General features: G+C 47.8%; 1 protein-coding gene across 1 annotated transcript in view; it reads left to right on the top strand.

Moving 5' to 3' along the window:
- The window catches only part of OPRD1 (opioid receptor delta 1), a 32,655-nt gene that overhangs the window by 19,308 nt on the left and 1,056 nt on the right, over nucleotides 1–12,291 (top strand). Inside the window, exon 2 of the mRNA XM_059690530.1 lies at nucleotides 9,390–9,739. Within this exon, the coding sequence (XP_059546513.1) occupies nucleotides 9,390–9,739 (350 nt within the window). The remainder of the gene's footprint in view (nucleotides 1–9,389; nucleotides 9,740–12,291) is intronic.

The following is a 12,291-nucleotide window of genomic DNA, read 5'->3' as shown; positions in this document are numbered from 1 at the left end:
GGGAGCAAATTCCCTAGCAGCTGCGTAATTCAAGGTGAGCTAATGGGGATTTGACTTTGAGAGAAAGCAAAGGGTTTCCCAGTGCATCTCAGAGCCAATAGAGGTTCAGCCAGAGCTTACCTCACCTCTGGGGTTGGGTCCAATGGTGAGGATTGAACCTCATGAGAAAAAAGCAGAAAAATATCAGAAGAAAACAAACAAACAAAAAAGGCTGCCAGTTCTCGTCTACATGCTGGCTAGTAAGCTAGTCATTTTCACACGTTTTGGCTCCTAAAAAGCATGATTACACTGAAATTACCAACAAGAAAACAGGTTCAGAGAGGTGAAATAATTTCTCCAAGATCACACAGCTGTCTGTTGAGGAGCCAAATCTGAAAGGCTCTGAAGGACTCCCTCACCGCATTCTCCAGCTTAGAAAATAGACAGCAACAGCTCTTGATTACCCACAACCTTTTTTCTTTATTGTGGTAAAATACACATAACATAGAAGTTACCATCTTAACCATTAAGTGCACAGTTCATTGACATTAAGTGCATTAACATTGTTGTGCCGCTGTCACCACTATTCGTCTTCAGAACTCTTCTCATCTTTGCAAACTGAAGCTCTGTTCTAATCTGTACTAATAAAAGCGTAATATGCTAATTAGACTGGATGCCCTTCCAGACGACCTTCAGGAGGAAGCCGGGGCTGCGAGGGAAGCCTGGGTCCCGGGTGGCCGGAGGGAAACCAGTGCCGGCAGCCGGGGGAAGGAAGGCCTACTCTTGCATGAATTTCGTGCATCGGGCCTCTAGTTAAATAATAAGTCCCCATAGCCCCCTCCCCTAGATCGCAGAAACTGCCATTCTACTTTCTGCCTCTATGAATCCGACTACTCTATGTACCTCATGTCGTGTTTGTCTTTTTGTGACTGGCTTACTTCACTTGGCACAATGTCCTTAAGGTGTATCCATGGCATAGCATGTGTCAGAATTCCCTCCCTTTTTAAGGCTGAATAGTATTCCATTGGCTGTACCACATTTTGTTTATCCACTCATCCATCCGTGGACTCTTGGATTGTTTCCAGCGTTTGGCTGTTGTGAATAATGCTGCTATGAACATGGGGCGTATGTATATCTGAGAGCCTACTTTTACATCTTCTGGTTATATACCCAGAAGTGGAATTGCTGGATCATATGGCAATTATTTTAGTTTTTTGAGCTATTGCTGTACTGTTTTCCACAGCATCTGTACCACTTTACATTCCTACCAGCAGAGCACAAGGGTTTCAGTTTCTCCACATCCTTGCCAGTATTTATTTTCTGTATTTTTTAAATAGTAACCATCCTGCTAGGTATGAAGTACTATCTCATTGTGATTTTGACTTACATTTCCCTAATGATTAATGATGTTCAGTATCTTTACAGGTACCGATTGGTCATTTATATATCTTCAGAGTTATGCCTATTTAAGTCCTTTGCCCTTTTAAAAAAATCTGTTTTTTAAAAATATTTTTAAAAATAGATTTTTAGAGAGAGAGGGAGGGAGAGGGATAGAGAGATAGAAACATTGATGAGAGAGAAACTTTATCAACGGGCTGCCTCCTGCATGCCCTCTCCTGGGATCGAGCCCGAAACCCGGCATGTGCATTGACAGGGAATCGAACCCGTGACTTCTTGGTTCCTGGGTCGGTGCTCAACCACTGAGCCACACGGGTTGGGTTGTGGTTTTGTTGTTGTTGTTTTTTGAGTTGTAGGAGTTCTTTATATATTTTGGATATTAATTCCCTTATCAGATATGTGATTTGCAGGTATTTTCTTCCATCTGTGGGTGGCCTTTTTACTCTGTTGGTAGTGTCCTTTGGTGCACAAAAGTTTTTAATTTTGATCTAGCCCAATTTATCTATTTTATTTTTTGTTGCCTATTCTTTTGGTATCATATCCAAGTAACCACTGTCAAATCCAGTGTCATGAAGCTTTTCCCATATTTTCTTCTAAGAGTTTTATAGTTTCAGCTCTTTCATCCATTTTCAGTTCTTTTTTAATATGGTATTAAAGTAGGAGCTCAATAGCATATCCACAACTTTTTGAAAAAGGGAAAAAAATTAGAAACCAATGTAGGATTTTGGGGGTGGGGCAATAAGCACTTTATTTTTCTAGAAAGTTCAGTCTCTTGCCCCTTCTTGCTCTGCCTCCATCTAGCCTCCACGCAGTAGTCAGAGTGATTTTTAAAGACGCACACATGGATCAGACCAGATCACTCCTCAGCTTAAAATCTCTGATGACTCCCCCCAACCCTTTGCCCTCAGGATAAAATCCACACTTTTTGTTATGGCCCGAAGGCTCCGCATGACTGACTGCTCAGCAGCGGACTGCTGCTGCCTCTCCTGGTGTTTCCTCTCTGGCTCACTCCCCTTGAGTTGCACTTGATTTATGATGATTCCTGCAGCTCACCAAGCTCTTTGCTGCCACAGGGTCTTTGTACATGTTGTTCTTTACTTCCGAAACAACCTCGCCCTTCATCTTCACAGGACTGACTCCTCATTCTTTCCAACCTGGCAGAGATGTGGTTTCATCTCAGCTCGAACTGCCATAACAAAACACCACAAACTGGGTAGCTTAAGCAACAGAAACTTATTTTCTCATAGTTCTGGAGGCTAAGGTCCAAGATCAAGGTGCCAGAGAGCTCTCTTCCTAGCTTCGCATGTCAAGGAGAGAGGGAGCGACTGGAAGATTGGGGGGGGGGGGGGGGGCGGGAAGGAGAGAAAGAGAGAGATATTAGTGCCCTTATAACAGGTGTCTCTTCTTAAATGGGCACTAGTCCCATCATGACTTCATATAACCCTAAGGCTCTCCCAAGGCCCGATCTCCAAACACCGTCACATGGGTAGGGTTCCAATGAGAATTTGGGGGAACACAGTTCAGTTCATTGCACATCTCCTCAGAGCAGCCATCAGTGACCTCCCAATCCATGCCAGGTTCCTCCCATGAACCCGCCTCGTGCTCCCACTGGTAATGTCCATCACTAAACCCTTCTCTTGTCCTTCGTGGTAGAGCGGTAATAGTGGGTAACTGTGCACTAATTAATACAGCGATTTGTTCAATGTCTGCCCCCTCCCTACGACCATACATTTCAAGGAGCCAGACTATCACCTTCTCTCCTATGTCCCCTACCCAGTGCCTGGCACATAGGAGGTGCTTGCTAATGCCTATTGGAGGAGGAAAGACCCGTAGCATAAGCTCATATCCCTTGACTTTTCCACTAACTGTGGGAGGTGGGGGAGGAAGGAAGGTGACACGCACTGAGGGGCAGTAGAGCAAAGTCATTACCAGGTGTGTTGGCACTAGAATGCCTCAACTAAATACCAGCTCTGCCACTCACTTGCCCATGTGACTTGGGCAAGTCACTTTACCTTTTATGCCTCAGCTTATGTCTCTTAAGAGATGTCAACACCTCTTTGGAAGATGGAAAGCAATTGGAAGAGGCTGAGCAGCGGTGGGGTGTGGGAATGAAAACAGGCAGAGGGTTGAGTCTCCATAGAGGGAGCAGTGAGACATTCAGGCCTCTCACTCTTAGGCCCTGCCCAGCCAGGTGACGACCCCTATTTTGCAGGAAGTCAAGATTTTTTCCCTCGAGAAGTTAACCTGGAGAAACTCTGAGCTCAGGGCCAGCAGACGCAGGAAGGGTCAGAGTGAGATACCGGATGGAAAACGGAGGGATCCCAAGGTGGTCTCTGTGTCTGCCACCAGACTCCCTACAGCCAGATGTGTGCTGCCAGCAGGAGATGGGCGGATTCTTTTCTGAAAGCCTCAGAGAAGAGAACTGATATTTAGCTGTCCCCCAGTGTAAAGCCAGATCTTTGCTCAGTCCCCCTACAGGGCCCTGTGCTGACACGTGTGCATGCGCGTGCACACACAACACCCCTGTCAATTAGTTTAGTGCTTCATGGAAAGATCCACCTTTAGTCACATATTACCAGATAGTTGAAAGCAGTCTCCAGAATAGAAGAGAAGGGCCAATACAGACAACTAAACAAAAATGTTCGAAGCAAAAAGACAATGCAGAGAGCAGAAGAAAATACAAAAAACCATTATATCCTTAGAGAGATAAGAGAGGATATTGTATCCATGAAATGAGATGTTATAAAAAGGAATAAGAAGAAAGGGCACTGAAAACACAAAACACAAGAGCCATAACTTTAAAAAAAGGGCAATAAAAAGGTTGAGAGATAATGAAAAGGAAATGTCCCCCAAAGACAAAGAGATGAAAGTAAGAAAATTTGAGATCAATCCAGGAGGCCCAATGTCTGACTAACGGGTTGCCCAGACCAAGCAGAGGTGGAAATGACCTAATAACTATAAGGACATTTCAAATCGAAGGACATGACTGAGAGGGCCCAATAAAAGGAAAAAGAACCACCCAGAGTACATCACCGCGAACATCAGAATACTAGCGATAAAGAGACAATACTAAAAGTTTCTTGGCCGGGGAGGGCAGCTGACAAATCACCAGGAGTCAGAATGGTTCAGATACTTCAGGGGCAACAGGGAAGTTAGAAGATGAGGAAGCCAGGCCTTCAAAATTCTGATGGAAAATGATTTTCAACCTACTCATCCTTATACAGTCAGAGAAATCAGAAGTGAGGATAGAAGGAAGGCATTGTCAGACGTGGAAGAGTGTAAAAATGTTATTTTCTATGTGTCCTTTCCTAGGAAGGGACTAAAGGATGTGCTGCACCAACACGAGGGCACAAACCAAGATAGAAAAGACGTGTGAGCCAGAAAGCAGGTGCGCTAACACAAGAGCACAGGTGTGCAGCTGGTCTGGAAAGAAACCACCCACAGAGTGAAAGGGGAGGGGGGCCCTAGCCACTTTGGCTCAGTGGGTAGAGCGTCAACCTGCGGACCCGAGGGTCCCGGGTTCGATTCCGGTCAAGGGCATTCTCTCTGTGTTTCCCTCTCTTTTCCCCTCTCTCTAAAAATCAATGGACACATACCCTCTGGTGATGATTTTAAAAAAAAAGCAAGGGAAGGAGAGTGACTCCAGGAGATAGATCACTAGGAAAAGGAACTGGTATATTATGTGACTACATGGGAAAGGCATTTTATGGGTCTGCTGGAATGTTTGAGGAGATTTAGCAATATGTGTACAAATGAAGAAAAAAAAAAGAGGCAATTATTCCAGGAAAAACAAAAATCTGTAGTAGAAAATAAATGTGATTATAGCATACCATTTGGCTCAGCAGTGGACAATATCGACAAAGTCATAAGAATATAAACCCCATGCCCTAACCGGTTTGGCTCAGTGGATAGAGCTTCGGCCTGCGGACTGAATGGTCCTAGGTTTGATTCCGGTCAAGGGCATGTACCTTGGCTGCGGGCACATCCCCAGTAGGGAGTGTGCAGGAGGCAGCTAATGGATGTTTCTCTCTCATCCATGTTTCTAACTCTCTCTCCCTCTCCCTTCCTCTCTGTAAAAAATCAATAAAATATATTTTTTTAAAAAAAGAAAGAAAAAGAATATAAACCCCACAAAAAAGAGTATAAACCTTGAATATCGGTTTAACTTAAATTTTAAAAATTGTGGTAAAACTATATTGGAAGAATGGGGAGGGGCGGTGGCGTTGGGTCGTGTAAGAGTGAATCCTCTCCCGCCATAATAGGGAGTTGGGGAGGTCATTGCTAGTGTTCCGTAATACCTGATTCTCCCTGCTTCTGGGCACATAAAAGACTGAACTTCTCAGCCCCTTGCTGTTGGCTGGGACCACAGGACTAGTTCTAGTCCGTGGGCTGCAAGTGGAAGTGCTATGCTGCAGCTAGACCAGAGCCTAGATGGCCCTGCAGCTGTCTCTTCTCCCTCCCTCCGGTGATCAAGGAGGCCTCAGGCAGAGCTGCACGATTATAGCAGGCTGGGATTATCTGTGACATATAGTCCTTTGCAGCAGGCTGGGATTGCCTTGTGGCATATAGTCCTGGAAGCACTGACAGCACTCTGCAGGGGTGAGAGAGAGACCTTGGTTGTGTTAAGCCATTGAGATTTTGGGATTGTTTGTCACGGCTGCCTAGCCTGGCTCAACCGAATATAAACTACTGTCTAACATGGCTACATCAGGAAACCACCATTTAAACATGTTGTTTAGAATGATGGAGATAATGATTAGAAGAATAACTAAAAACGTGAAAAGTGGTGGCTCTGGCGAGCAGGCCAGAGGCATGGGGAAGGGGAGGGCAGAGGGGCACCTATTTTCATTATGGTGCTATGTGACTTTTTATATGATGTCATTGGATTACACTGGCAGAAATAAAATTTTATAAAAAGCTATATGCATATATGTGGTTTGGAAGGAGTCCCGCCAAACCATTATAGTGGCTGTCTCTTAGCAGGGAGGGGATGCGAGATGGAGTGGCTGGGCGCGGAGGCACTGTGGGAAAGGAGCCCGCGCAGATGGAATGCCCGTCTGAGGGGTTTGGCTTTTATCCAGATGGCAATGGGGAGCCACAGAAGGACTGTAAGCAGAAGAGCGTCCTGAGCAAATCTGCCTGTTATTGTGAGCACCCCGGCTTATGTGGATGATGACTTGAGGGGCGGAGAGGCTGCTGTGGTGGTCCCTGTGAGAGCTGGTGAGACCTGGCCTCTACAACAAATGCCTATTGAAAGCTTGCTATTTACCAGGCACTGTTGGTAGGGCCGGTAATACAGCAGGGAACAAAATGGACAAAAGGCCTGTCTTCGGGGAGTTTATGTGGGCGAGAGAGTCAAATGGACAGAAAAGAAGATAAATATTAAGTCAGGCGGTAGTTGGTGGTATAAAGAAAATGAAGCAGTGTGAGAAGCAAGAGAGTGATGGTAGGGATAGGGAGGTCAGAGCAGCCTCTCTGAGGAGGCCACATTTGAATAGGGTCCTGAGTTAAGTGAAGGAGCAAGCCATGCACAATTGGGGACTCAAGGCTTCTAGGAAGAGTGAGCAGCAGTCCAGAGGCCCTGAGGTGGAAATGGGCTGGATGTGTCCAAGGAACAGGGAAGAAGTGAGGGGTGGGGAGCAGCCATCAAGGGAAGGTTCTGGGAGCTGAGGCCTGAGAGGTGGTTGGGGCCAGTTTGTGGAATTGGCCTTGAGCGCAGGAGAGCGGCATGATTTTTTATTTATTTTTTTTGGTTAATCTTCATCCAAGGATATTTTTTCCACTGAATTTTAGAGAAAGCAGAAGGGTGTGGGGGGGAGAAACAGAGAGAGAGAAACATCAATGTGCGAGAGACACGTCAATTGGTTGCCTCCTGCACACTCCCAACCAGCACTGGGGATCGAGCCTGCAACTGAAGTACGTGCCCTTGGCTGGGAGTTGAACCCGCAACCCTTCAGGCCGAGGGCCGGTGGTCTAACCACTGAGCAAACCAACTAGGGCAGAGCGGCATGATTTGTCAGAAGAGGCCAACAGGACAGGGCTGGGGCTGGTTAGCTGCGGGGTGGGGAGGCCTGTGAGGAGAGGGGGCTCTGGCTGGCAGTGCTCGGCCGCTTAGCCCTGCCTGGATCAGCTACAGCAGCTTCATCACCTACTTCCCAGCATCTCATCTCCCCCGCCCCGCCCCCCCCCCCCCCCCGGGAATTGAAGGAGCCTTCATAAATCAAAATAGCAGGCAAAGAACAGCCTCTAATTGTTCTGCGTAAAAGAAGCAAAATTAGACGAGTCAGCTGTGGGGTTGAGACTGCCTCCCACACAGCTGTGATCCCGCACCCTACTGAAGACAGACTTTCCAAGACTTGCAATTCTGCTGTCTTCCAGCAAAACTTTCTGCTTCTCCAGCTGCAGGACAAGTGACGGCTATTTTGGGAGGGAGTAGGACAGATGCTGGCCATGGAGGACAATGAGTGACTCAGCATCTTTTTTTTAAAGCCAAACAAATCAGTGACATCATGGAGCCTTAGCAGGTAGAACCCATTCAGTCATTCCAAACACCTTGAGGGCATGCATCGGTCCAGCCTAGAGGGGCAGAGGCAGAAGTGTGGTTCCACCCTTGGGGTAGAGTGGAGAGAAAGCCTTGGTCCGGGAGTCAGGAGGTCTAAGTTCTTGACTTAGCTCTGCCGCTGTCACTCCTCACCTTGGCTCAGTTTCCCCATCTCTCCTCAACATGGGCAATAGGCTACATCGTGTTTCTTAGACTTTAAGATCCATAAGAATCACTTGGGGGGGAGGGGGTTCTGGTTAAAGATGAAGATTCCCAGAGATTAAGATCTCAAGGTCTGGGGTGGGGTCCCAGGATCTGCATTTCTTGGGGTTCTTCCAATGATTGTGAGGGAAGTCCTTGAACCACACATTCATAAAATCACTCCCCTCCACCTCTCAGAGTTCTTCTGCTCTGAAATTTGAGGAGTCACTCAGACAACTCTTCTTTGAGTTTCTCAGATCATTCCAGGGACATGAAAGCAGTCCTTACCCCTGCCTCGGTGCACTGGTATGTTTCCATGATCACATTGCACTGGCACTGTTTTCAGTGTACGAGCCTCCTCCAGCGTACCTGGTGCCCGCCCAGGACTGGAAATGTTGGCCAAACCGGGGCCAGTTGTGGTGCAAGCAGCTGTGTGGCAGCCCAGACCGTGGAGGGATGGATGGTGGAGAGTTTCAGGTACCGGGCCTGGTTGCAGACATTTGGCTTGGACACCTGGGCATGTGCTCTGTGTTGGAGGTCTGACACTGTCCCCTGCTCCCCTTTCCTACAGCTGGGTGAGTCCAGCTGTATGGGAATAAGATAGTCTGGAAAGGGCAGTAGGAAGGACTGGGAGCCCATGGAGGACATTCCAGGTGGTCTAAGGTCCTAGTCATTCTGCCAGGCAGAGTCCCTCCATCAGAGCTGCCCAATCATATTCCCAAAAGGCCAGGGCAGTGATAGAGGGTCAGGTCACTCTGGTCTAGCCCCCAGCTCCGTTCTTTGTACTTGAAGAATAATAACATCTATCATATACCAAGCACTTATCATGCTTTGCGCTCTGGCCTAACTGCTATATCATCTCATTACATTTCATAGCAACTCAATGAGATTGGTAAAAATATTGTCCCTCCTTTTACAGCTGTGGACACTAAGGCTTAGAAAGGTCAAGTTACTAGCCCAGAAGCACTCAGCTGACAAACAGTAGAGGCAGGATTCGAACCTAGACCTGTTTCCCTCTGGAGCTGTTTTATTTTAAAAAGATAAGGGTTTTTCCTAAAATACCTTCTGCCAAAGTTACTCCAAGCCAGATAAATGCTCTTTCATCTGTTAGAATGGAAAGGAATGATGCTGAATCAGAGAGGTCAGGGTTCTAGTCCCTCCTCTGCCCCGGACTTTTGTGTGACCTTGGATCAGTCATTTCGCCTCCCTGACTTTCAAGTGGAACGGAAATCTGTGCATTGGGACAGTTATATGTGCATTTCCCTTTAAGGTACACGAAGATGAAGACAGCCACCAACATCTACATCTTCAACCTGGCCTTGGCAGATGCACTGGCCACCAGCACGCTGCCCTTTCAGAGCGCCAAGTACCTGATGGAGACGTGGCCTTTTGGGGAACTTCTCTGCAAGGCTGTGCTCTCCATTGACTACTATAATATGTTCACCAGCATCTTCACTCTCACCATGATGAGTGTGGACCGCTATATTGCTGTCTGCCACCCTGTCAAGGCCCTGGATTTCCGCACGCCCGCCAAGGCCAAGCTGATCAACATCTGCATATGGGTCCTGGCGTCAGGTGTTGGTGTACCCATCATGATCATGGCTGTGACCCGTCCCCGGGGTGAGTGGCCACAGGAGGCAGCACATGGGCCTCTGTGGGTTTATAGGCCACTTACAAGGGTAGAGATATGGACTGCTGATCAGTGTGGATGACTGGCCAGTGGGAATATGGATAGTCAACCAATGGGAATGGGAATGGTTGGCCAATGAGGAATGTGAATGGTTGACTGTGGTGAGGATGAATGACTAGTCAGTAGTCATATGGATTGCTGGCCAAAGGAAATTATCAATGGGATTATGGATGGCTGGTTTGTGAGCATGTAGCCGCTGTCCAGAAGTGTGTGGATGACTGACCTTTAAAGAGCTAGATCAGCCGTGGGCAAACTATGGCCTGCGGGCCGGATCTGGCCCGTTTGAAATGAATAAAACTTAAAAAAAAACAAAAAACCGTACCCTTTTATGTAATGATGTTTACTTTGAATTTATATTAGTTCACACAAACACTCCATCCATGCTTTTGTTCTGGCCCTCCGGTCCAGTTTAAGAACCCATTGTGGCCCTCGAGTCAAAAAGTTTGCCCACCCCTGAGCTAGATGGATGGCCAGTGGGGTGAGGCTGTCACTGATCCATGAGCAGTGGAGGCCACAAGGTCTGCAGTCCCACCCCAAACTCCCTTCCACCCCAGTTTGAAACCATTGGCTCAAATGACCAAAGCAATGCCTAGAGATCGGCCTTCAGAGAATGACAGGTAGGTAGGTGCATTTCCTCAGAGCAAAATGGTAGTTATTAGTATAGTAACCACCTCTATCAGTCAGGGGAGCTGCGCAATGGCTTAACACAGTAGAAGTTTATTTCTTACTCTCATTACTGTTCAGTGTGAGCAAGAGGAGGTCTCTATGCCACACTTCGTTCAGGGACCCAGGCTCCACATGATGGTTTTGGATTCCTCCACTGCTGGGTCTGGGCAGCAGATGAATATGGAGAGGGAGTGGTGAGAAAGCACAACCACTTGTCCATGTTATGGCCCATCTCTTCCTGGTGCCAGCTGGTCACATGACTCCAACTTGATGTAAAGAAGTGGGAAAAGTAGTTCAGCAGGGTGCCAAAGTCACTGGTCACTAACCTCTCTGAGCCACACTATATCATGGGGTGTTGAGAAGATTAAATGAGGTTGTCTGTGTAAAATACTTAGGACAAGTATTGGCTCATTGCCAAGGCCCAATAAATAGCAGCAATTAAGATGATTAAGCCTATGAGATAGACAAGGCAGAGACTCCTATCTCCATGGTTTATTTAGGGTCACACAGCCAGGCATTTGGTGGAATTTGGCCTAAACCCCAAGGCTCCTGGCCCCGTATCTGCTGCTCCTTTGGCCCCTGCAGTGAGGGTTTGCAGGTCACCGGTGCTGTGGTGGGAGAAGGGAGCAGGCTTGGTGGGGGGCTTCTTGGCCATGGCTGGCTCTCACAGGGGTAGAGCCCTTATCCAGTCTCTGAGCTTCTTGGTCCTGACTCAGCAGCTGGGCCCTATTCCTCACTGTCAGCCTTCAGTTTACGGGCCATTAACTACAGCCCTGCTGGGGGCTGGGCCAGATGGGCCTCCTCATCCCCCCCTTCTCTCTCTCTCTCTCTCTCTCTCTCTCTCTCTCTCTCTCTCTCTCTCTCTCACACACACACACACACACACCTTCCCCAGGGTGTGCCATCAGCACTTATATGCCGCTTGCTGTGTGACCTTGCACAGTGCTGCTCCTCTCTGGGCCTGTCCTCCATCTGTACAATGAAGTTCTGCGACTCCGTTATCCACGTGGATCCTGCCAGCCTGAGTCCCAGGTCCATTCCGTCTGTGGATTCCCAGCCCCCTTCTCACAACTCTCAGGCTCCAAGCCCACTGTGCAGCTCCTCAAATTCCAGAATTCCAAAAGACCTGGGAGTCTCCTGGGCCAGCCTCCGCCTGTACCTGTATCTCACAACATCCCATAAGCTGCGCATCCAGCCCAAGCCCACACTCCAGGGACAGGGAGCTCATTCCCTCCTGGGTGCCCCTCTTATCTCTGGACAAGTCTGGCAGTCGGAAGTTTTGGCCATTAAACTGAGATTTGCCTCCCCAGCCCTAGCCCCGACCTTTGGACTCCCCCGTGTATCTGCCTGGTGAGTGCACCAAGGGCTGGACTGTGTTATGTGCTTTACATGTTTTGCCCATTTAATCCTCACAACAGCCCTGTGAGGTTTAGGTACTGTTGTTAGTCCCACTTTAGGGAAGCTCTTGAGGTTTGAATAGTTTGCTGAAGGCCACACCACACAATTAACAGGACCTGAGTCCTGCTCTTAACTCGCTCTCTGTGTCAGTTTAGCAATATCGTCCCCACTGAAACTACTTTGGAAATGTGTGAGCTGTTTTCAGTTATCATAATCACTGGCATTTAGGGAGCTTAGGCTAAATTATAGCATTCTTGTTGGGCTTCTAAAGGGGCTTGGAGAGAATATAGGAAGGCCTTCTGTATTAGGGCCAGTCCTGCTGGGATCTTGAAAGACGAGGAAGAGTTCACCACGTGCAACGGAGGGTAATCCAGGTAGAGGAATCACCCTGCGTAAAGGCCAGGAGGAGGCGGTGGGA

Source organism: Myotis daubentonii, chromosome 3 (assembly GCF_963259705.1).
Source record: "Myotis daubentonii chromosome 3, mMyoDau2.1, whole genome shotgun sequence".
NCBI lineage: Eukaryota > Metazoa > Chordata > Mammalia > Chiroptera > Vespertilionidae > Myotis > Myotis daubentonii.
The sequence above is the reverse complement of the archived record's forward strand: the minus strand, read 5'-3'. Positions and strand labels throughout refer to the sequence as shown.